Genomic DNA, 26536 nt, shown 5'->3' with positions numbered 1-26536 from the left:
GAGTTCAGAAATCTGTATTTAATTGCTAGCTAGGCTAGTTACTTAAAAGAAAAATATATTTATTTTATTTGGCTGCAGTACCAGCTAGCCCTGTGTTTTAAGCAGTTTATTTAGGTAATCTGAGAGTCTCTGTGCCAGAGAGAGAAGCTGTGCCATTTTGTTTAATTCACCTTCTGGGCTAGGCTGCAAGCAATCACCATTTGGGTGTTGTGGGTAGGAGAGATATATTCAATTTTTATCAATTTCATTGATTTTCCTGCTCTGCCAACAATTCCAGCTTTTTAAAACTGAATTTGTTTAATTGAACTTACTCAGTCTCTCTCTGTGCACTGGATGTCAGTGCCAGTGGGCTGGAAGTTTAGCAGACTCAAGTTTATTATTGGTACAGTCTGAAGTGAAATCCCCAGTCTGCCTCTTTTTTTTTTTTTTTGTGCTTACAAGCAGTGTGTGCACACCACACACATTACAATGGTGCATAGCAAGGCACTGTGACAGTGGGCAGCCAGTAGGCACTAGGTAGTGACATTAAATCCATAATGTCAGGGAAAGCTAGATGTGGTCGAGTGATTGGGACTGGCAGAGGAGGCACTTCAAAAGGCACTAGTGCCAGTCCTCCATTAAAGTTAAAAAGGGACCTGTTGCAATCTAAACTCTTTGGAGGGGCAGGCAGTTCCATCCGGAAAAAAATGAAATCTAAACATGCATCACCACCACCTGTTTCTGACCCTGTAGTTTTGGAGGTGAGGGAAGGGGAGGCAGCAGTGGGACAGCAGTCTCGACTTAGCGTTGACAATATAGCGCAGGCACTGTTTTTGCTTCTGATTCAGATGAAGAATCATATTGTGTGGGATTCTCATCAGAAATGGAAGAAGTAATAGCTGAAGAAGGTTTAGGAGGATCAGTTAGTCCTGTCTTAGCCTCCACTTCAGTGCAGCAAGGGAGAGATGAAACTGATGAGGAGGAAGAGCAGTCAGCACAGGCACAGTGTGAGACTGCCCCTGGCATTGCTTCTCAGGGTGCACCCACTACTTCAGCTCCAGTGCCAGCATCTACCCCCAAGGCTTTAGAGAGGGGAGGATCATGAAAGACATCTGCAATCTAGAGCCACTTTAAAGTGACAGAGGACCCGTGTTTTGCTCGGTGTAATTACTGTGGCAGGGCTATTAGCAGAGGCAAGCAAATGGGACATCTATCTAATTTTGGCATGACGCATCATATGAAGAGGCAATACCCAACAACATTACTGCCATCTGGGGATGGTGGCGGCACAAGTCAGAGGACCCCTTCCACACAGCAGAAAGTGGTTGAAAAGCAGCAGTCAGCCCATGCCCTCATCCCCTTCTAGCAGTCAGGTGGCAGGCCAGCAACCCCCTGACATGTGGCAGAAGCGACAACCCACCATGGAGGAAATGGGGTGGAGTGCGGTAAAGCTATCCCGGGGTAGGAGGCAGGCAGCCTCAAAATTGTATCCAGGAGCATTGGGGAAATGATTGCTCTTGATGACCAGCCTTTGCAGTTTGTGAGAATGTGGGTTTCAAGTGTTTTCTGAAGGTCGTAGTTCCAAATTACAAAGTCCCCTCCAGAACCACATTTAGCAGAAAAGTCATCCCCAGCCTGTATAAGCAGTGTCTCAGTTGCATGCAAGTGCTGCTAGCTAAGGCAAGGGGAGAATGCATTTCATCTGCAATATCTGGACCACCATGAATGCTGCACACTCTTACCTCTCCCTGACAGTACACTGGTGGGACCTGGCTGAGGCAGGGGCAGGCAGCAGCTCTATTAGTGAGCAAGTATCAGGGTGGAGGTGGGCTTTACTGCACACCCACCTGACGGACCAGGCCCATACTGCAGCCAATATTCTAGCATGCATCAGACAGATGCTGGAGGGCTGGCAACTACACCAGCGAGACAGGAATCCTCATGCAGGGTTCTTTGTCACAGACAATGGTGCAAACATGGTTAAGGCAATAAATGATGGGCGCTTTAAGAACATCCGATGTTTTGCACACACTCTGCACCTGGTAGTGAAGTCCGCTCTGGGGTTGGATTCCAATGACCAAGAGAATGAACACCTGCATAGGTTAATACAGAAGTGCAGGAACACAGCAGCACACTTCCACAGAAGTGTCAAGGCGGGGCAGGTTCTCCGACAAAAGCAGACTGATTTGGAGATGCCTCACAAGCGTCTCATTCAAGCCATTGCCACCTGGTGGAATTCCACCATTATGATGCTCAAGAGGTTAGTGGAGCTGCAGACACCCCTTCATAAACTTTATGGTACAATGGACAAAGGTGTGCAGAATCCCCTAGGGCATCATGATTGGTTAGTCATGAGTCAGCTGGTAAAATTCCTGCAGCCCTTCAAGGATGTCACAGAGGAGCTGAGTTCCAGAAGTGCCACCTTGGCTGACATCCCTATAGTTCATTTCCTGGATGAAAATTTGGAGGCCTTTAAACAGGAAGAGGGAATGACAGTTGAGGTGCTGCATTGTTTGGACATTTTGCAGCAGCAGGTGGAAGAGATTAAGGCCTTTAACAGAAACATACATGCTTGTCACAGTCTGTGATCCCTGTGTGAAAAGGAAACTCTCCCTACAGTACTATTGTCTTACATTTATGAAGGACCTGCTGTTAGCAAAAGTCCATGAACAGGAGCGCCATAGGTAGAGGTGGAAAAAGCAGGCACTTCAGAGTTGTGCTAGCCCAAACATGAGCAGCACTCTGTCAGCGACAGCTAGTACCTACTCCTCCTCCACTTCAGAACGCCAAAAGCATGTTGCCCATAAAGATTAATCTGTGTGACGGGCTAGAGAGAAAGCAGCTGGCATGAGTGACTCTCAGCCCACCCAAGCAAAGGAGACACCAGCACAGCTGTCGGTGACCCAGTATCTCTCAGAGCCGACAGAACATGCAGACAGATCTGCTGGCATATTGGGCACACAAGTCCACTGTCTGGCCACACCTAGCCAAAGTGGCTCAGCAATATGTCATGTCCACCAACCAGTGTGCCCAGTGAATGTGTCTTTTCAATCACAGGGGATATTCTCATGAGCCCTCACTGCTCAAGGCTGGCACCAGAGTTGATGCAAATGCTAGTGTGTTTGAAAGTAAACCTGCCTTTGCTTGGGTTTCCAAATTTTCCCTGTGAATGGCAAGATGAATAAAGGCAATTGAAAGCCTTGCAGCAACTCCAACTGCCTCCTATGTTCCAGATAATATAAGCACTGCAGCACATGTACCTGACCTGAAATGCTGTGCCTGTCCATCCACTGTCCAGGCCGTACGTTCTACAAGGACCTGAAACGCTGTGCCTGTCCATCCACTGTCCAGGCTGTACGTTCTACAAGGGCCTGACCTGAAATCCTGTGCCTGTCCGTCCACATTTGGAATGTAAGACCATAAAAAGCTGACTTAAGGTTTTTGAGAGCTTGCATATTTCATATGCTCAATATTTTTCATGACCTTGCCAAAGTAATGTTTCTAGTACTATAGAAAACTGGTGGTAGTTGCACTCCAGTTCATCCTCTGTGTTCCCATTGTTTATAGAGGCACTGTGTAAACAACAAAGTCAACATAGGTTGATATTGTAGATTTGGACTTGAGTAGTGGTTTCCTTATTTCTGAGAGTTCTTCATGTTCGTTATCAATTGAAGTGCATAAGTACAGTTAATAGCTTCTGGGAATTCAAAAATAATCTCCAGCTAAGTTCTTGCTTCACAAATGGCAGTCTCTATTGCTCTAAAAGCATCCTCTGAATTATCTTTCAGAAATGAAAAAGATGCCATTTTCTTCTGGCAGTGAACCAGTTCAGGAAGGATTAGATCTAAAATAGTTCCCCACTCTTGTCTGTTCTTGTACCAGCTGCTCCATAAAGAAACTTTTTTATTCCTTCGCATATCCTGATGTGACATTTATCCAGTAAAATGCCAGAGTAATTTGTCATCCATTAGAACTGTATTGTTAGTTTTTCTCATTTGTTAGCAATTAAGTCTGTTCATTCTGCTTAGGTGGATGGTAGAAGACCCCATGGCTATTCATTCCCCTTCTCATATGGAATCTCAATCCATAGGCATTCTGTACTACATTTCAGTTCTTGTAGAACTTGCATCCTGTTTTGACTCAATGCCCTCTTTAACATATAGCGCCACACCTCCCCAATTTTTACCATCCTGTCACTGTGATATATAATTTGTATCCTGGTATCCCAGTGGTTATCCTCCTTCCACCAGGTCTCTAAGATGCCAATTATATCTACTTCTTCTTTCAGCACCATACATTCTGACTTCTAGCACAGTGTACCTGCTTCCAGCACTGCTTACCGGAAACTTCACGGAGGACGACTCAGAACCAATGTCAAGAAATCTCTTCATGGAGAGGGTGGTGAATGCTGGAATGCCCTTCCGAAGGAGGTTGTGAAGATGAACAGTGTGAGAATTCAAAGGGGCATGGGAAACACTGAGGATCCCTAAAAAGTAGATGACAGAAATGAAGAGAAGAGGTGCATGGGGGTAACTTGATGGTGCGGTAGTTACTACCTTAACCAATAATCCTACATACTGATAACACAACTCCATCATTGCTCTCTGCTTCAATGGCAAGGTGTATTGGAGAATTGAATTCAGACAGTAACCAAGGGCCCCGACTCTTACGGTTTGGGAAACTGATAAGCATGGAGGTAACCTGTGTAGCAAATACTTCTACAAGCTTGCTGGGCAGACTGGATGAACCATTTGGCCCTGTTTTGACATCATTTCTATCTTTACTCCCATTTTTTTCAAGACTTCTAGCAGTCTTGTATAGACACTTCAAACAGTTTGATTTGTAATAACCTGCTCATTGGTTGATGGGTAATTTGGAATTTTTCTGTACTTTACTTAAAGGCACCTGATCCCCCTTTAGCATTTATTGCAGCCTCTCTACTGGGATGCCTATTTTCCCTGTTCTCTTAGCATCCTTCAAAGATGCATCACTTTGAAGTATGTGCATGGGTGACTGTCTGCTTTCCCCTCAGAGCAGCTTTTAAACTAGAACAATCTCCTTTTTAAAGGTTGGTGCCAGCAGCCTGGTTCCACTCTGATTAAGGTAGAGCCCATCACATTGGAATAGACTCCCCAGTTCCTAACAAAACTAAAGACCTCTTCCCTCCAACATCTTGTCCATGTGTTGAGACTGGAGCTCTGCCTGCCCCTGGGGACCTGCGTGTGGAACACATGGCACTTCAGAGATTGCCACCCTGGAGGTTCTGGATTTCAGTTTCCTACCCAAGAGCCTAAACGTGCAGTCTCCAGAACCTCCCTCTTGCACCTTCCTATGTCATTGGTACCCATATGTGCCATGACAGCCAGCTCCTTCCCAGCACTATCTAAAATCTTATCCAAGTGCCAGGTGAGGTCTGCCACCTTCGCACCAGGCAGGCAAGTTACTGAGCAAGCCTCACACCCACCAGCCACCCACATTTCTAACGATTGAATCGCCATCCTAACCCTTCCCTCCTGTGGGACATGGCCTTGGAGACACATCCTCCATGTAAAAGGATAAACTGCCTGGAGGGGAGATCCTAGCTGTAGGATGACGTCTTGCCACACCAAGGAGATGCTCTCCTGTCAGGCGACCTTGCTTCTCCAAAGCAGCACAAGTGCAGCTTGATGAACGTTGGGATCACTCTGTGCCCAAAGGTCTCCTCTACCTCTTCCTGCCACTTTAGCTTCCAGAGATTGGACTCTTTCTCTGAAAGCCAGGAGCTCTTTCCACCGACTCTCTTGGCCTGACCTGTTACTACTTTTACTGCTTAACTTGCCACGGCCTACGCTTTCCCCTATTTTCATCTTTTGGATTTGCTTTCCATTTTTTTTTTTTGAATGATGCCCCATTAGCTTTGACTGCCTCCTTTTCCTCACCATTAAACCATGCTGGAAGTCGTTTGCTCTTCCTCAATGGCCTGTATTTTTCCTGAACTTCAGCAGTTTCTATGATACCCATATTTAAAAAATATTAAAATTAAATAAGATACCGGACAGATATAATAAAAAGGAAAGAGGATCTAATTAAACAATCCTAAAACTCCTTCCAGAGGCCCTAGTGAAACCCATGAAGATGGGGGCTGGCACAGAGAGACCCCAAAACATTCAAGAGAAGTCTAAAGACATGGCTTTTTAAACAAGCCTTTTATAAAGAGACCGGAGAACAGAAAATACTCTGGAATAAACAGAAGAGCACCGGCACTCAGCACTATTCTCATAAATGTGCATTACAATATTTTAACTGAGTACACAATGAATGTAATAATATAACACAGTAAATGTGATTTTTTTTTGACCTGTAAAAGTACCTTCTAGGTACACCTGGCCAGAACCTACATCACTAAACATTTGTACGTATGTTTATGATTTAATGTAACCAAAACTTAATAGCACCTGTTAGAATGTACTATAGGACGCTTACTCCAAACTTACTTATGTGCCTACATGTAAACCGTTGCGATGGTATATAACTTAGCGACGGTATAGAAAAGGCTTTAAATAAACACATGATTGGAAAGGTCAGCTGTCTCGGGGACCCTTTCCCTGGATGGTAGCGACTCTGCACCTATGCATTTGGCTTCTTCAGGTTGGAACATGGCAGCCGACAGTGAGCCCTGAGTAAGATGCAAACTGTCCTGACTTTCCTAATCTATTCTGTACAGGTTTTTGAGATACCAAACAGAAGAGGGATGGCTAAAACATTTAACAATGTCCTGCTTTTGGCCCTCCAGCTGCGACTTAGCATCTGAGCCCCCTCGAGTGCACAATACAGTGCGTAGTTTGGTAGCTACTCAGTGTTGGATATGTTTGTTTTCTTTCATAGACTTCATACCACGATGCAATTAGATGGGTAGAAGTTTTGTCAAACAGTAGTTTGGCCCCTGCAATGGTAAAAAAAAAATCTGTCTTGCAGTAAAAAAACAAAACACTTTGATATGACGTTTTTGAAAGGCAGACTAGAAATAAGATTCAGGAAAACATTTGCTCACAGGGAGGTGGATCCATGTGACAACTTCCTAGTGAAGGCAAAAACGAGAACAGTTCAAAAATACCGAAGAAGCGGAAACCAGAGATCAGTTGGGGTCTAGAGCATTGTAGCAGGAAGTAAAGTGGACAATTTCGATGGAGCCTTATCTGCTGTCGTATTTGTTTATAAACCATGAAGGGTGGTAAGTTACATGTACAAAACCCCATCAGTGAAGATATTAAATGGCATCTGCTAGTGTTGAGAAATGTTGATGGTTGGAAGTTGGCGACCATGTGCTTGAGGTTACTGCATCGTGCAGTGGGGTGAGTGGTTGCTTTCCCTGGTTAGAGCTCTGCTCTCCCATGTGGTGGTGATCCGGTTCGGCTCTCCCCGAAAGACTTGCATGTACCTTTTGGTGCTGCATGCAGTGCTTGTTGAGATCCCCTATTCCTAGAAGTGCATCTTTAGCTCTGTGTGAGGCTTTATAGTGCAGTCCATGCCCTCACCTTTGTGGATGATGTCTCCAGCACTTAGCATGGTTCTCATGGTGGGATTTCTTCACAGATCTTTCCATTAGGATCACCTCTTTTTAGCCACACGTATACCCTTAGCTTTACCGAGCATTTTCTCACACTGACCACTTACCTTGATGACAACGCACAAGTCTTTCATGTTTGCTGACTGCTATTACCTGCTATTAAGTTCACTTAGAGAATAGCCACTGCCATTAGCAATGGTTACATGGAATAGACTTAGTTTTTGGGTACTTGCCAGGTTCTTATGGCCTGGATTGGCCACTGTTGGAAACAGGATGCTGGGCTTGATGGACCCTTGGTCTGACCCAGTATGGCATTTTCTTATGTTCTTATGCTAGTTCCTGCCCTCCAAACTTGCATTTGGCTCTTGGGTTTCTGTATCACAAACACCTTACGAGGAAAAGCTTAAATGGGTTAGGCCTCTTCAGCTTTGAGTAGAGACAACATAGGGGGTATGGTAGAGGTTTATAACACCTTTTTGGTAAGGAACAGGTTAAATACTATATCTAGGGGGCACTCCCTAAAATACATTTGAGTATCTTTTTTTTTCAATCCATGCATAATTTAAACTATAAACTTGCCAGAAATGTGGCTCAAGCTGGTAATATCTTATTTATACCTCTTATATTCTGCATCTTCCCAATGGACTTTCGGTTCAGTATGAAGGAGCTTAAAGAGTTGGACAGATTTCTGGAGGACACATGCATAAACTGATATTAGACTTTGATTTCTCTTCCTCTAAATTCTAGGGGAGAACATGGAACAGACTTTAGTACTGGGATTTGCCGGGCGCTTCCAGGCAACCTGGACTGCCTGCTGTTGGAGTCAAGATGCTGGGTTTCATGGACCTGGCACTTATCTTCTTAAATGTCTGGCTTTTCTGTTTTATATTAAAATGTAGTAACCAAACCTTTGATTAATTTTCCATGGTTGTGCTGTCTGGCTGGCACTTTGTCACGCTTGGGTGTGGTTGTGTTTCATGTATGCAAGATCTGGGTTAGACGCGACTGAAGGTGGAATTTCTGCTCGCTGCCACCTAGTTTCTCTGGAAGTAGGTCAGCCAGTTCCCAGTTTTAGGAGAACCTGTTCTACCTGCTCCGTCAAATGGTTGAGCAAATTCCTGTTTCTGCAGGGCAGGAGGGCCCAGGCGGCTGCATCGGCCACCAGTGGTGCTGTCCTCATGAGTGACGTGTACAGCGATTACAGAAGTGCTACAAATACTAAGGCTTCTCTGTTAAGCAGTGACTTGGTGCTCCGAGCCCTTGTCTCATGCTCCTCAAAGGTCTGCTTGGTCACTGTGGCTGCTTAAAGGACCATTTCTGTACATACGGTTGAGTTTTTCATATGTTCCATTAAGAATGGCCCAGACTAGGTATTTAAAACATTGGGTACGCATAATATTAGGAATACCTAAAAGGTCATAGGGGTTACAAGGAGGACAGGTTACTCAGCTCTTCTCTATCTTGTTCTATTCTTTCTCCAAAATGTCACTGCTACCGCTGTGGACCTCTTGTTTCTCAATCGGGTGCCATTCTTGGCAGTGGCAGTCCCTAGTGCTCTGATCCCACCCCCCAGCCTCAATGCTCCAAGCGTGAGAAGCAACTGGAAGAATGTGCAGTGGCACTGGGAGTAGAGGATGCAATCACAGACCTGCCATGGGGAAAGTGGAGAATCCTGCGCGGCTTCACTCAGCCTCTTCCTTCTGGGGAGAGGGCCTTGCAGGAAAATGTGTGGCTGGGAAGGGGTCCCTGAAGGAGAGGAGTGAGAACATTTAACAAAAAAAACGAATAATTCAACAGATCGGTTCACCTAGAGGAATGGGACTGAATACAGAAGTATTTTCATGGATTTGCTGCACACTTGGCATTTCAGAAACAGATCCTCTGGCATCTTGAATGCAGAAGAGTGAACAGTAAATAAGTTGTGCTGACAGATGTCCTGCTATCTTGGAATTGCCAGTTGGTGCATATCTTTTCCCCAATTTCTGATACTTGGTGTTTAAAAAACAAAACAAAACATGGTGAGCTGAACAGTTTGACCAACCGTGATGGACTTGCCAATGCTTAGGACAGAGATGAGTGGAGGTTAAGGGATCGGGTAAAAGACCCAAGGGTGGAGTTAGGTGCACAGTGGCATCTGGGAATTATAGGCACATCTGCCAAGAGGATGAATCTCAACTGGGCAGACTGGATGGAACATTTTGGTCTTTATCTGGCACTTAATATGCAGGGCAGTAAATTCATAACTTTTCCAAATTTAACCAGGTCACGCTCTGTACCCCAAAATAGTGGCCTTGTCCATTCCCAGGCTGATTTTTCCTACCTCTGAAAGCTTTGCCATTGCAACATCTGATTCTCCATCTGCATCCACATAGTCTAGCTCTGAATGCATTTCTATTAAATGAAAAAAAAAACCCCCATGACTCAGTGGCAGGGCTGCGAGAGGGTTGGGACTGCCGTCTGCCATGTGAATGGAGTTAGGTTGCGCATGACGATCTTGAAGGGGGAGGCCATGCGTCATGGTTTCGGTCCATGTGCATCAGCACCTAATCTGGCTCAACCCTGCAAAATTCTCATGCGGGGACAGCTTTGCCCCCTTCCCTACCTTTTTCCATTTGCTGGGAGATTTACATTTTTGGACTCCGTTTTTGGAGCACTGACCAATCCCAAAAGCAGGGGAATGGCCATCACCTGGGGGGTGGAGTAGCAGCCTAGTGGTTAGAGCAATGGGCTATGAACCAGGGAAACAAAGGTTGAAATCCCACGGCCACTCCATGTGACCTTGGGCAAGTCACTTCACCCTCTGTTGCCTGAGATACAAACTTAGATCGTGAGCCCTCTGATAGGGAAGTACCTACAGTATCTGAATGTCATCCACTCTGAAGTGCCAACAAGCAGAATATAAATTAAAATATTCTGGGATTGAGCGTGCTTAGGGCAGTTTTGTTTTTCTGGAGGTCTTGGGTTGGAGTTGTTGCCATTGTTGAACTGGATTCTGCCTTTTTGGAGTTTGGAGATCCCCAGGGGGCCCTCGGCCCACCAGAAAAGGATAGCAGGACGAAATCCTATTTCTATGGGCCCTCCTGGTTTAGAAGGGGATTTCCCTGCATGCAGATAGTTTTCTGGACTTCCAGAGTGGGCTTGTTTGAGTCTTAGCCAGTTCTTGAAGGAAAGCCTTACATCAGAGTAGGAGCCAGTTTGGCGTCTGCCTGCCTAGCTAAAGCTTGCAGGGCTTTCAATGAGTTTTAGGCTGACGAGAGCTTGTGGGGTTTTTATTTTTCCTTCCCCGATTTATATAGGGGGGAAGGACCCTGCTTCAGGTTGAGGATGGTTATCTTATTTTTCTTTTTTTTTACTTCATTTTTATTAATTACCGCACAACAAAAGAAAAAGATGCAATGAGCTTGGTTATTCTGGACGTATCCTGGAAAAAAATGATGGATTAAGGTAAATTTGAGTGAGAATTCAGGAAGACAAATTCAGAAATAGTCGATTTGGCAACAATGAAAAATACCAGCTAACGTTTAGCAATATATCATTGGATAGGACTCGAAATTTTTGAAATTACAAAGGTCCAATCTGTTTAGAACATAACATGCGATGCTGGGTCAGACCAAGGGTCCATCAAGCCCAGCATCCTGTTTCCAACAGAGGCCAATCCAGGCCACAAGAACCTGTTTTATCTGCAGCAGCAATGTCCTACCTAGAAAAGGATTACTTACTGTATTCCACCAAAATATAACATTCAGTAGAGAACTGTCAACTCAAAAGAGATTGACAAGCAGTCAATAGAATATTCTTTTACATAGAAATGACAGAAGAAAACCAATCGGCCCATCCAGTCTGCCCAGCAAGCTTTCCCAGTTATTTCTCTCATACTTATCTGTTACTCTGACCACTGAGGTCAGGGCCCTTATTGGTAACTTTTTGGTTCTAATTTCCTTCCACCCCTGCTATTTATTTGTTTTTATATACCGGTGTTTGATTTATATATCACATCAGTTTACAAACAAATTATGGCAAGTACAGTAGATTAGAGAAATGTCATTGGAAGTTATAGTAGCAACATGGGTAGAAAAGACAGTGCCAAAAAGATAGCATAAATAATTATAGTATAACAATTCTTGATGTAGAGCAGTACTGGAGCTGCATCAAAGTGAAGTATCAAGTCTAATTGATTAGGGGGAGTAAGTGCCGCAATAAGCAAGCTACTCCCACGCTTATTTGTTTACCCAGCCTGTGCAATTTAGTCCTTGTTGGTTGTCTGAATATAAACCATCTTTTCTTCATTCCCCCTGGCGTTGAAGCAGTGAGCTGCGCTGTATATGTATTCAAAGTGAAGAATCAGGCTTAATTGGTTTGGAGTAGTAACCGCCACAAGCAGCAAGCTACTCCCATGCTTATTTGTGAATGCAAATCCTTTTCCCCACATTCTCTTGCTGTTGATGCATAGAGCAATGTTGGAGTCGCATTAACTGTGTGTGTTTATTGAGTAAGGGTATTAATCTCCAGGTAGTAGCTGTCATTCCCGCAAGCCACCCCCATGCTTCTTCATGTCATTCACATCCTCTAGATTTTATGGATCCACAGTGTTTATCTCACGCCCCTTTGAAATCCTTCAGTTTTGGTCTTCACCACGTCCTCCGGAAGGGTGTTCCAGGCATTCACCACCCTCTCCATGAAGAAATACTTCCTGACATTGGTTCTGAGTCTTCCTCCCTGGAGTTTTAAATCGTTACCCCTGGTTCTGCTGATTTTTTTTTTTTTTTTCCCAATGGAAAAGGTTTGTCATCTTTGGATCATTAAAGCCTTTAAAGTATCCGAAAGTCTGTATCATATCACCCCTGCTCCTCCTTTCCTCCAGGGTGTACATATTTAGATTCTTCAAACTCTCCTCAAGTCATTTGATGAAGACCATCCACCTTTTTGGTCGCCCTTCTCTGGACCGCCTCCATACTGTCTGTCCCTTCATAGATACGGTCTCCAGAACTGAACACAGTACTCCAGGTGAGGCCTCACCAAGGACCTGTACAAGGGGATCATCACTTCTCTTTTCTTACTCTATATTCCTCTCTCTATGCAGCCCAGCATTCTTCTGGCTTTAGCTATCGCCTTGTCACACTGTTTCGCCGACTTCAGATCGTTAGACACTATCACCCCCAAGGTCTCTCTCCTGCTCCGTGCACATCAGCCCTTCACCCCCCATCAAATACATTTCTTTTGGATTTCCACACCCCATATGCATGACTCTGCACTTCTTAACATTGAATCTCAGCTGCCATATCTTTGACCACTCTTCCAGCTTCCTTAAATCCCGTCTCATTCTCTCCACTCCTTCCGGCGTGTCCACTCTGTTGTAGATCTTAGTATCATCCGCAAAAAGACAAACCTTACCTTCTATCCCATCCGAAATGTCGCTCACAAAGATATTGAACAGGACCGGTCCCAACACAGATCCCTGCGGCACGCCGCTTAACACCACTCTCTCTTCAGAGAAAGTTCTATTTATCCTCACACATTGTCTTCTGTCCGTCCACCAGTTTGCAGTCCAGGCCACCACCTCGGCACTCACTCCTAAGCTTCTCGTTTGAATACCTTCAGTGGGAGAGTCTTTTCTCAGCATTGTAGTCTTTTAAAATAACTATAGAATAAGAAATTGGAAAATGGAAAAGATACTAGAAATGATTTCCCATACTTTCTGCTGAAAAGGCTGAACATTATCAGAATAAAACAAATAATCCAAAGTACCATGCTCAGACTTACAAAACCAACATATTGCAGAAATAGATTTATCCAGTTTATATAGTTTTATCGGAGCCCAGAAAGCTCTATAAGCAAGATAATGGCTAGATGAGTTAAGGCTGACAACGAACAGCGAAGCAATTTCCCCCAAAATACTCCTGTTGCTTAACCGATAGAGTAACATGAAGTTCATGCTCCCATACTTTTTCTATCCCCTTAGATTGTTTTGATCATTCTTAAATATCTTGTATATGCCAGCAGCCACATGAGTTTGCCAATAAACATGCACAAGTATGCAATACAGTAGGTTCACTTTGAATAAAGAAGTCAATCTCAGAAGAAGACATGCCCTAACTGTAACCATTGAAAATAACAAGAAGATGGGATATCATGTTTTGAGGAAAGATCTTAAAAGGGAACAAAAACTTCCTTGCAGAATGTGACAGACCAAATATCACAAGACATCCATTCCAGCCAGCGTATGGATTTTTGACCAGTCTTAAAGAATGGATTATTCCACAGAGGACAACAAAGAACTTTCCTATTTATATTTCATGGGGGGTTTTTCCCTAGCAGAGCAAAGCCTCTTCGAGTGGATCATAAAATAGGATTCCTTTTCAGCTTACTGGGAACAGGTATGGCTGGGAGATTAAAATATAGAAAGGCGAACAGTCAAAGATTGTTCCAAAAGCCTCACAGGAGGAGAGGCCATCGCATTGCCTTCAAGCCAGCGACATTCTTGATTCAGGATAAAGGCATTGTGATATAACAACAAATTTGCAAAATTAAGACTTTCTAGGGAAAGAGGAGGAGTTAATGTTTGCAAAGCTATTCTAGGTGGTTCCCCTTCCACAGTAACTTCACTAAGATCTTATCTATGGGTTTATAAAAAATAGAAGGAAAAAGGATGGGGAACATGAAAAATATACAATACTACAGGAACTATACTCATCTTAAGATTCCAGTCTTCCCCAACCCTGTCCTGGGGGCCCACCAGCCAGTCGGGTTTTCAGGATATCCGCAATGAATATGCATGAGAGAGAACTTGCATGTTATGGAGGCAGTGCATGCACATTTTCTCTCAATTTCAGTTGGCAAGGCCTATTCCAAGCAATGTAGCACAGGGGTCAATTAATAAATAAATGGAGAGTTTGTTCTACAAGCAAGCTGGCTGTGAAAATATACAGATGGGATAGCCCAGGTTAATAAATCCTTTTCTCCTACATCTGTTTAACAGCAGAACACACAACTTCTAAAGTGCACACTAAAATGAAGAGGAAGATGGATAAATGAATGTAAACGATGTGATATCTCATATCAAATGCCGGTATATAAAAATAATAAATATAGTGAAATAAATCTTAGATAGCAGTGCTGTATGCTTTTGAATCAGCTGCACACTGAAAGTGTGCCTCAGTTTTTGGTTAGAACCCTAGAGGGTGCCTGGATCTGCTTAGCACATCTGGTTTCTTGGTGATAGATCTGGCTTTAATCTCCATACAGGTGAATGCAGCTGCTGCTCTGTACACATGTGGAATAATTTATGGTAGATGTCTCTTGAAATGGTGCTGTGTATCACGTAGTCTTAGCAGGACCCGGCATTAGTACTTATGGATTAAATTGTAATTCACCCAAACCTGATGTAGGTTTTGCAATTAGCACAAAATGCTACAGATAGGGTCCGTTACAGGGGTTAAATATGAGAATCGCCCCTAGCCTTCAGAAGGTTTGCTGGTTACTAATGAGTAAATTTAGAATTTTTATTTACATGATTTATAAACTGCCTGTACCATGGCCCTAGGCGGTAAACATTAAACATAATCATTTTATCTTGGATGCAGAAGGCTATATATAAAATTATCAAGTATGATACAATCTTAACTTAGGATGTGAGAATCGAGGTCCGCTGTACAGAATTTAATTGTAGTGCCAACATTAAAATTAAAAAGCAACGAGAGAGCTTTTTCAATAATGGGGCCTCTTTGTTGGAATGCACCTGAATCTGAATTGATGGGAAGAGAATTCTTGCATTTTAGAAAACCATTAATAGCTAAATTTACTCAGGAATATGGCATTGAGAAGCTTGAAACAGAGGGAGACACTGTCGGCTGCATGACCAGTTCATAATGTGATAGGAACAGTTTATTTTCAATGTTGTATATGAAAAATGTTATGAATGTTAATTTTGGCAGCAGCTATGAACTGCCAGAAAGACTTGAATGCATGGGGTAATTAACAGCACAATTGCTGCCTGTATCTGACCTGTGTTCATCGATGGCCGTTCTTCTTCTCCACTGATGCGGAGTCCGTTTATGGGGGTAGCACCATTAACGACTTTAACCCTTTGCAGCCTGACCACGTATTTTTTATTTATATTCCACCTTTCGTGGCACTTCAGAGCAGATCACCTTTATGCACTGCAGGTGTTTCTCTGTCCCTAGAGGGCTCACGATCTCTGAGGCAATGGAGTGTGAAGTGACTTGCCCAAGGTCACCAGGAGCAGCAGTGGGATTTGAACCCTGGTTTCTCGGGTTCGCTGCCACTGCTCCTCCACTCTCCTGAATGCCTGAGGTATGCACAGACCTCTGACTATTGCATTGCTGCTTCTGTGGTTTGTTGCATGCTGCGCTCGGATCTGAATGATGTCTATAATACACCTGCATTTGTGGTGACTTTCTTATCAGGGTTCTCTCCTGGATGCAAAGAAGAGCATGAACCTGGGGATTTTCCTGAAGCAGTTTAAAAGGTGAGTGTGGATTTGCCTCTCTTAATATGGGGGACTGTCTGGTGTTTCGTATGAGGCTGTGGACATGATTAGTAGAGCAGTGCAGAGGGCCTGGCCTGCCCGTCTCATTACGCAGACCTGCCATACAAACTCTCACTTCATCAATAGGACTCGGGTTTATTTACAGAATGCAGTTCTGTTTTAGCCAGGAAGTTATTAAAAGCGCACCTTTGTAATCCAGCTTTTGGAGGCAGGGAGGAGGAAAACTGGGAGAAAATGGGTGAGATGGAACAGGGGGCCAAATTAAAAGGCAAAAAATCGTTAGAAAAGTAAAGAAATGAAACCAATCTGATTCACAAAGGAGGCTGAAAAAAGGCAAAAACATTCAGGGAGTATAAAGAATCCCAAAGAGAGGAAGACTGGGACGGTGGTGAGGGATCTTTTTGCATTTCACTTTTGTATTCTTCAGTTCTATTTTGTGATGTATTTTTGTTATGTTTTTACAGTTAAGTGCTGATTGTTTTTTTTTAAACTGGACAACTGATTAGGCTGAGGGGAGATATGATAGAGGTTTATAAAATGAGTGAAAGGGGAACAAGTAAACATTAATCAGTTTACTGCTTCAAAAAGTACAACGACCGGGGACACTTTTAAAACTAAGAATATTTTTTTATTCAATGCATAATTAAACTCTGGAATTCATTGCCAGAGGATGTGGTGAAAGCTGTTAGTGTAGCTGTATTTTAAAAAGGTTTGGACAAGTTCCTGGAGGGAAAAGTCCATAAACCATTATTAAGGTGGAGTTGCAGAAATCCCCTGCTTATTCTTGGGATCTCTCTACCCCTTGGGATCCTGCCAGGTACTTGTGGCCTGGATTGGCCACTGTTGGAAACACAGGATACTGGGCTTGATGGACTTTTAGCTGACCCAGTATGACAAGTCGTATGTACCTATGTATGTATTTCATGTGTGCTATTCTATACACACTGTCCTGAAGTGTCGCTAGCACGGGTTAGAAATTTTATAAATAAATCCTATAGTGAGAAGTTTATAATCACTTCATGCAGCTCATTCTGATCTTGAAGACTCATCTCCAGTCCTGGTGAGCAGATAAATGCATAAAACTGTTCAGTAGGTAAGGAGGAAATGGACTGAACTTCCAGACACAATACTTACCTGTTAGAATCACACTGCCTAGGAGTCGATCTCCTGATAAACTACCTCTTTGTAGGGGTCACCATATGATCTGCTTTGGAGACTGGCGTTATGGGCTCTCTCGTGGAGAGCTCTCGGTGGGGTTTTGGGGTGTAGTGGAGAGATTTATTTATTTTGAATTCTTATATACCGACATTTTTGTATAATTTACAAATCATACCGGTTTACAATACAACGGAACAGTCGCGGATAAGGCGTTACAATAAAAACATTGCATCCAATAAAATATAAATATGAATAACATATAACCAATTCGAATGGAACAAAAGGGGAACCCTATAACTTTAGCCCCTTAAAACTTTAAGGCAGTAATAGTAAACATTAGCAAAGTCCTTAAACCTTGACTTTAACACCTAAGCATAAAAATTTGGGTGACAATGGCTTGATGGCCTGGCTGTAAATAGTGCAGTTGGGGAAACTCACAGAACAATGGAAGCCATGCCGGGGTTTGATCCTAAATTTGGTGTAAGGTAGATATTAGTGCAGCGTAACTACATCGGAATAGTTGAAGACTAGTTGAAGACCACCGAACCAAGAACAAGAAATGAAACCATATAAGGTGTGAAGAGGGGACGGGGGGGAGGGGGTAGAGGTAAGAGTGGGGGAAAAAAAGGACCAGTAGTCAGGAAGAAAGGAGAGGAGCAGGTGGAAGTTGTTGAGGAAGGAGAGATCCTAGATCCCAGTTGTGTCCTTTAACCGGTGTCCGAATGGTCTTGGGTTTCCGGGAAAGCTTGTCTGAAGAGTCACGTTTTGAGGTGTGTGTTAAAGGTTTGATGGCAGGGTTCCTGACGAAGCTCCGGTGGCAGAGAGTTCCAAAGGGTGGGCCCTGCTGTCGATAATGCTCGCTTTCTTGGTGTGGATTTGGCCGGAGGGGCATATAAGAATCCTTTGTATGCACTTCAGATTGGTCTGTCTGAGGTATGTGGACAGAGTTGAGAAGTTTAAGATGGGCGATGTTATGAATGTCCTTGTGGGTCATCATTAAGGCTTTGAAAGTGATCCTAGATTTGACGGGTAGCCAGTGGAGAAAGTGAAGGATGGGCGTGATATGGTCTCTTTTTTATTTGAGTTGGTAAGTATCCTAGCCGCGGCATTCTGGACCATCTGAAGGGGTTTGATAGATATCGCTGGGAGACCTAGCAGTAGAGAATTACAGTAGTCTAACTTAGTGAGGATGATCGACTGGAGTACTAAACGGAAGTCTCTGAAGTGCAGTAGAGGTTTCAGTTTAAGAACTTGTAGTTTAAAGAAACATTCCTTGGTGGTGTGGACGAATGATTTTAGGTTGAAGTGGTTATTGAGCTGAACCCCTAAGTCTCTAACAGAAGGGGAATGGTTGATTGTTTTAGCGAACTGAGAAGCGCTTTGAGAGTTGAGGGCATGGTTTTCGTCTGGCGAAATGATCTGTCTTGTTTGGGTTGAGGATAAGGTTAAGGCTGGTGAGCAGACTATTGATGGATCGTAGACAACTGTTCCAGTGTGCCCAAGTTTTTTGCAGGGAATCTGTGATTGGTAGAAGGATCTGTACATCATCAGCGAATATGTAGAATGTTAGTTTGAGGTTGGAAAGTAATTTGCAGAGTTGCAGCAGGTAAATGTTAGTGTGGGGGAGAGGGATGATCCTTGCGGTATTCCCAGGTTAGCTCTGATTGGGTGTGATTCCTTGTTGATCCTGACCTTGTAGAATCTATTCTCAAGGAACAATTTGAACCAACTGTGTGCCACTCCTTGAATACAGATATCTGATAAACGCTCCAGTAGGATAGTGATTAACCGTATCGAAAGCGGCCGATAGGTCAAGAAGTGCAAGAAGGTAAGGTTGTTTTCTTTCCAGATTAAGAAGGATGGTGTCCGATAGCGAGGTTAACAAGGCTTCAGTATTTTGGGATTTTCTGAACTGGAAAGGGGAGAGGATGTTCTCCTCTAGGTAATTGGACAGTTGTCTGTTCACAATTCTTTCCATGATTTTGGAGATCAAGGGTAAGTTTGCTATTGGACGGAAGTTAGCAGGGTCTGACGTCGGAAGATTAGGTTTTTTTAGTAGAGGTTTTAGAATGGCTAGTTTTAGTTGGTCTGGAACTGTTCCTTGTGTCAAGGAGCAATTAATGATGTCTGCTAACTATTTTGAAATGTTTGGGATGGAGAGGAGAAGATTAGAGGCTTTTGCATCCAACGGGTGAGAGGAAGGTTTTATCTTTTTGAGGATGGTTTCAATTTCCAGCAAGGATGGGGTCTCGAAGGATATTAGGTTGACGCTTAGATTGTGTTGAAGTGTTGGGGGGGAGGGTTGTCTGAGGTGGAGAGAGGCTTAAGGAGGTTAGCTATCTTGTTCTCAAAAAAGATAGCCAGCTCTGTGGCTTGGGTGGGGATGTGTGATCTCAATGTATACAGTCTCCTCCAGAGGGGTGTGTGGAGGGGGAGGGAGCAGTCTCTTCAGAGGTTTCTGGCAAGTCATAGGTTAACTGCACCCAGAGATCTTGCAAATCTGTGCCATGGAGAGCCCATCTGAGCTGCAGTTGGAAGCATTATAGTTAATACCGAAACCCCAGGAAAATCTGAGATGGATCAGAAGAAGGCAACCAGCTCACCATCAGCTTTGTTCCCTGCATGGCACCCCCTAAACTCCTCCTCCAATTAGTTTTGGATTTCTTACATCAGACTGTATCTACCAAACTCTGATCAATATCACATGGAGGCAGGAGTTTGATTTGTTCTATGCGGGAATTCCCATATTGCATCCCTCTCTCTATTCCAGGTGAAACCTGTATCCTAGTTCCCTCATTCCCGATGTCCTGTGCAAGGAAACGTTTCCCTCACACCCCTGTCCCTCCTTCCCAGCTGCAGCCTAGCACCACCTAAGCTGAAACCCCCAGAGAGCAATGCTGACCCCCTCCCGTGCTTCCCATGCATGCAGAGGTCTCCTGCGGGCAGATTAACCCCCCTCATACATGCTCCTCACCCATCCTTGTCCTTAGATGCTGCCAGAATGCACGGGGACATGCTAAGGCTGTTATTACATATGAGCTTTGCACGAATTCCTGCAGATGAGAAATCTTAACTCTCTGGCAGCATTTCTAAAAGTCTAAATTTAAATGTAAGACAAGATGCTGAGGGGCCGGAGCCAGGGAGAGGATGGCAGGAGTGTGCACTTAGTGGAGGAGGAGGAGATGATAGTGAGCCGCCTCTGACAGCCCCTGCTACTATTTTGCACAGTCTGTGGAGGGCAGTAATTCGACCGGCATGGGGAAGAGAGCTGCCTGCCAGGCAAGCATCAGGCCTGGGACTGCTTTGCCAGTGGCCTTTCTCCTGGTTCTGGCAGACTCCGGCCCTCCAGATGCTGCAGGGCAGTGAATGTTTGGCCTTATAGTAGGGAAGTGTGAGGCTAAGACTTGATGAGGGGTTGGGGTGGATGTTTGTGCATGCGGATGTGAGCAGAGGGGTGTCTCTGTGTATTTGGGAGGGAGGACATCTGTGTGTGAGGGGAGATGCCTGTGACCTAGATGGCATTCTCTACACACGTTGCAAATATACTAAAGGATTGAATTACCACAAGTTTGAAACTTAACGAGCAGTAGCGACGGCTGTCGAGGCTTCAACCCTGATTACTCAATTCCCAAAACTTTGTGTCCATAACTTAAATCTTTTAAAAAAATCTATAAAGTGGAGTCTCACACATTCATTTTAAACTAGAACAAATGGGAAAATAGCAGTACATGATTCAGAGGGAGATATCTTCGAAGGATACTAATGAAACAGGAGACTTAGGGCATCCCAACAGAGAGGTTCCAATAAAAGCAAAAGTAGTCCATGTGCCTATATGTAAAGAACCATCTGAGTTAAAAGATTCTGAATTATCCCAGACAACTGAAAAGCAGGTTGTTAATACAAACAAAAACCACACTTTGAAATGTCTGTATGCCAATGCCGGAAGTCTGAGAAGTAAGATGGGAGAGTTAGAGTGTATAGCAGCAAATGATGAGATTGACATAATTGTCATCTCAGAGACCTGGTGGCAGGAGGATAACCAATAGGACAGTGCTATCTTTAAAGATGGCGCCAGCCATCCAGTGCTCCTACCATGTGACAGGGGCCGGCCAATGGCACAGATACCCTGTCACATGGTAAGGGCAAAGGGGCATCGGCGCCATTTTTTTTTTTTGTAGAACAGCTGTTGCCAAGAAATCGCCCCCCGAGGCCCCCCTGGACCACCAGGTAATTTTAAAAGGTTTTGGGGGGGTTGATTTAAAGGGTCGGATGTTTTGTTTTGTTTTTTTTATCGGGCCATCGGCGCCATTTTAATTAGTGGCAGCCAAAATGGCGCCGATGGCCCGAGAGCGGGAGATTGCGCCGGGACCCCCCCCACACACTGGACCACCAGGTAACTTAACATTTTGGGGGGGTTCAAGAGGGTGGGGGAGGGTAAAGAATTAGTTTTAAAGGGTCGGGGTGGGTTTTGGTGTGCCGGTTTTCCTGCCCTCCCCCAAATAATTCCCGTTCCCTATTTAACGATACAATATAAATGCCCCTGACGATAAATCGTGGGCATTTGTATTGTATCGTGCACTCTAACGATTTTGGACGATTTTAAAATTATCTGACAATTTTAATCGTTCAAAAACGATTCACATCCCTAGTGCTTAATACCCTTGCAGCAGCCTGGAGGAAGTCTGCCATGCGCACTCACATTCATCCATCTTCCATTTCTCCAGGGGACAAATGCTAGGGAGGCAGCGGTTCTTGGGAGTGTGGCAGTTGTCACCTTCCTTGAAATATTATCATTGAAACACTATCTGCCGCTCCTCTGGAAACTCTGATCCTGCTTTCCTCCTTCCCCAGTATTTCAAATAAGCCAAAGGGCCGGACCCCAGTGGGAGCTCCTGCTTGGCCTCTTAATGACTTGAACTGTGCTGTGCCTTGAGAAGGGGGAGTGCATCTCATCCCTTGCTTCAGGCAGCAGATTGCCTTGAGCTGGCCCTGTGTAAGAGGGAAGGGAAGGGGGTTGTGAGTGAGAGGGGAAGAAAGAGAGTGAGGGAAGGGAGGGAAGTAGAGGGAATGAGAATGTATGGGTGGGGGAGTGTGTATGTGTGAGGACAGAGGGCCCCATATGCAGAGCTCAACCATTATTCCCATTTCTCCAGGGGTCAAATGGTAGGGAGGGGTGGGAGACAGGAGTTAGGGCTCCTGAGGGTGGTAGGGTTGCCAGCTTCCTGTAAATATCACCGGCGTCCTATCTCTCGCTCTTGCCTCATCCCCTTCCCCAGCATTTCGAATGATCCAGAGGGCCAGACTCCAAGTGGGAGCTCCATCTTGACCACCTTAGTGATTAAGTGTGTGCCTTGCCTTGGGGGGAGATCGCCATCTAATCCCTCATCTCAGGCAGCAAATTGCCTTGAGCCTTCCCTGCAAAAGAAATATAGCAAGAATGCTGTTTCCACAGATCCTACCAGGATTGTTTCACTGACATTGCCTCTTCTCCCCGGCATCAATGCCCATCCCCTAGTAACTTGACAGGGTTAGCTGCTCCTTTCTCTACTCCAACTCTTAATACCACAATCAGGAGAGATTCCCTCACTTCTCCTCCCCCCCCCCCCCCCCCCCCCCCCCCCCCCCCCTGTGATCAGGATCATCTCCTCTTCCTCCTCCCTCCTATAGGCTAGGAAAGGTCATGGCATTTTGGTTAGGACAATACCCTTGTGTGAAGGGCATCAGTGCTTTCTTTGGTGCTGGTTCCATATTTTGACTGAGATTTTTTGATATTTGCCTCTTTGAAGATTCCTTCTTGTGGGAGACCTGGTACCGCTGACTACACCGCACTCCAGCCCTCATAGAGGTGGCTGGATCAGAGGTGATCTGCTTCAGGAGGTTTCCAGAGTTTCTATACTTCTTTGTGTAGATTTTTCTGAGTTCCCGGGAGGTGGCTGGTGATCGCCCTTCCTGCCTGAAGAGGGGACATCTGCAGAGGGTGCAGTGTTCACTGCTGCTGGACTTGTCTTAAACATCCCATTCATGAGAACTGACGAGTTGATCTGGGAGTAGGAGCTCTAATTCTAGTCCTCAGGACGCCCCAATCGGAGCCTTCACCCTGGGAGATTGGGCAGAGACTGTAATCCATTTTGTCATCAGTATTTTTGGAGGGTTTTTTCTGTCCCAACTAAAGATATCCTGCCCAGTTGGGAACCTTTAACTATCCAAGCCCTGGAGGGAGAGAGTTTCCCTGCCCAATACTGGGACACTTCCACAGATACAACTGGAGAACTGTAACCTCCACCTTGTACTAATTGATGTGAAGTGACAATTTATTTAAGAGCTCTGATAGTAAGGATTTATTTTTGGACACTGAACCTGAGCATCTAGAGTGAGTCTGGAACTTACATCCTTTAAAAGTTGATAGAAACCTGTTATCTACCCCCTTTCTCCCCAAGGCAAAAAATTATCACCTCAGCCATCTCATATCTTGGAGGATTTAATCTCTCTCCACCCCCCAATTGGAAAGAACCAGGGACCTTGAACTTTTGGAGTGGGAGAAAGTTAAAGGAGAGGCCTCATGAACCTCATTTGCCCCTGGCCTCAGCCCCTAAACCAGAGGAGAGAGTTATACACATGAGGCACCAGCTCAGGAAATCTATTCCAAGAATATGCTACAACAAGGTGAAAAGCACGGAGTCAGAAATTGGCAGTAGAGGAGAGGGTAGCGAGTCACTTGTCTGAGTGGAGTGCACGAGGAGGGGTGTAGTGAGGAGCTGCAGAATGAAAGCTCTTGTAGATAAGAAAGGAGCTTGAATTGTGTGTGGGAACAGATAGAGACCCAATGTAGTGACTTGAGAAGAGTTTATGGGTGTAGCAACTTTGGTGAAAGATAAGTCATGCAGCTGAATTTAGGACAGATTGCAGGGAGAGAGATGGATCACTGGGAGATCTGTGAGGACCAGGTTACAGTAGTCTTAAGTGGGAGGAGAGGAGAGTGGATAAAGGTTTTGGTTGTATGTTTATAGAGGAACAGATGAATTTTGGCAATATTAGAGAGACATGAGACATTTTAGCAGTGTTTTAGATATTTGGGGAGAGAGGAGTTGAAGATAACTCCAAGGTTATGGGCTGAGGGAACTGGAAGGGTTAGTTTTATCCACAGATATAGAATGAGGAGGAAGTGAGAAGATGGACTGGGGTGACGGGGAGTTAAGGATCTCTCTTGGCCATGTTGGGTTCAAGGTGATGGTGACACATCCAGGCAGCAATGTCAGACAACAGGCTAAGATCTGGGACTGGATTCCTGATGAATTGAGGTAAATCTGAAAGCCATGAGAGGAGACAGAGCAGCAAGAGAATTAGTATACAGGGATAAGAGAATTAGTATACAGGGATAAGAGAAGAGGTCTCAGGACACAACAATCGGGCCTCCTCAATTGATAGCGGGATGATGGAAGAGGAGAATCTGCCAGAGGAAATGCTATAAGTGCGATGAGAGATGTAAAATGAGGACAGGATGGAATCTTGAAATCCAAATAACAGAATCTTAAGGAGTAGGAGTGATCAACAGTGTCCAAAGCAGCAGATTGGTCGAGGAGGATAAGGATTGAGGAAAGGCCTTTGGTTTTAGCCGTACTCAGATCTTTGGAGACTTTGGCAAGGGCTGTGTCTGAAATCTAGAGGGCAGAAACCAGACTGGAGTGGATCAAGAATGTCTTGATGAAAGAAAATAAAGACAGTGGAGGGGAACATCATTTGAGTAGCTTGGATGCAAAAGGGAGGAGGGAGATGGGATGATGGTTATCAGGGCAGGTAGGGTCCAGTGAAGGCTTTTTGAGGCATGGTGCTCACATGTTTGAAGGCAGTGGGAACAGTTGTAGTAGAAAGAGAGACTGAGGATGTGACAGATGGCAGGAATGATGATTACAGGGGAAATATAGCTAAGCTAGGTGGGAATGGGGTCAGAGGAATAAGCAGTGAGTTGAGAGAGAGGAAATTTCCTTCACTGTAACTTCAGAGGAGGAGAGGGTGGCAAGGGTCAGAAAAGGGGAGAGAATTGGAATAGGAGAAGGGGTAGCAGGGGTGACCTGGTTGAGAATTCAAGGATAATTTTGTTAACCTTGTCATGGATATAGTCCACCATGGTCTGGGCAGAGAATGCCAGAGGCAGTTTGAAGAGGGAATTGTGTGGCAAAGAGATGGCAAGGGCTGAAAGCACAAGTTTCAGATGGATATGGTGGTTTTGCTTGAGAAGTGCAATAGCAGACTGGTATAAAGGTGGTCACGAATTCGAAATGTATGAAATTAGCATGGGCACAGGATCTTAGCTAGGGATGCTTTGCTGAGTGTACACAGGAATGTAGGAAGCAACTTCTAGGAGTGAGCCAAGGCTGGGGTTTGGTGTATTTTACAAGACAGGTGAAGGATTGGGCAAGAGTGTCTAGCGCAGAAATATAGTGTTGTAAGAAGAAACTGGCTCAGTGTATTAGTTGAGATAGTAGTAGAAGATGCAGGGGTCAATAGCCTGGAGATTCCTGAAGCAGTGGTGGTGGTGATTGGATGAATCTGTGCATGTGGGCGGGAAGAAGGCAGAGTGATTAATGTGAAAGCTTTCAGATGGTATGAGAGGGGGGTTAACTAAGGTGAAGATGAGTAAGAAACAGCTGTGAAAGATGTCAAGCTATTGGTAAGGTTAGTGAGTAGGGGTGGTAGAGAGTAGAGCTGAGGTTAAGGAGTCTTGAGGCATAAGTCACTGGGATCATCGGTATGGAGGTTAGTCACCAGAAATAATGGAAGGGGAAACCGGGTGAAGGAAAGCCAGCAATTAGTCACTGACAGGCCGATACAGTAAGGAGCGGTAGGAAGAGGTGCGTTACGGCCGGGCGCACCCGCGTTTGCCACACGCACAGTTCGGATCACCTACCACGCGATACTGTATTGAAATAGCTTGCAAATGCAAGCCGCGTCCGTGAAGCGTCAGGCCCGCGCAATCCATTTTACTGTATAGGCGCTATTCAGCGCCTATACAGTATCCTGGGTGTGCTGTACCTGTCACTTCAAATGTTTGAAATGACAGGTACCAGGGGGATTGAGAGTCCTCTCTCCCCTCCTCCCTTGCTCTGGCAAGGCAGGGCAAAAATTAAAACAAAAATGAATAAAGTGTAATACAAGTAAACTTACTGCATGTGAATTTTCTTTGAACAGTCCTCTTTCTCCTCCTCCCGAGGCGCGCACTGCGGCTCCCCGGCCTCCTGGGGGGAGCCGGCGCGAAAGCGGCTTCCAGCAGCCCCCAGCCGGCAAAGGTGAATGAATGCACGCCTGTGCGTGCAATTTGGGAGCTCAAGGCAGTGCATTAGCGAATGCCA

General features: G+C 44.8%; 1 protein-coding gene across 3 annotated transcripts in view; it reads left to right on the top strand.

The window, feature by feature from the left end:
• Nucleotides 1-26536, top strand: part of LOC115091730 (FH2 domain-containing protein 1-like) — a 129549-nt gene that overhangs the window by 43605 nt on the left and 59408 nt on the right. For all 3 annotated transcript variants that reach the window (XM_029601886.1, XM_029601887.1, XM_029601885.1), the window contains one exon: nt 15949-16010. In XM_029601886.1, coding sequence (XP_029457746.1) covers nt 15949-16010 — 62 coding nt within the window. The remainder of the gene's footprint in view (nt 1-15948; nt 16011-26536) is intronic.

Source organism: Rhinatrema bivittatum, chromosome 5 (assembly GCF_901001135.1).
Source record: "Rhinatrema bivittatum chromosome 5, aRhiBiv1.1, whole genome shotgun sequence".
Taxonomy (NCBI): Eukaryota; Metazoa; Chordata; class Amphibia; order Gymnophiona; family Rhinatrematidae; genus Rhinatrema; species Rhinatrema bivittatum.
This window is presented reverse-complemented; position numbering and strand designations above follow the sequence as displayed.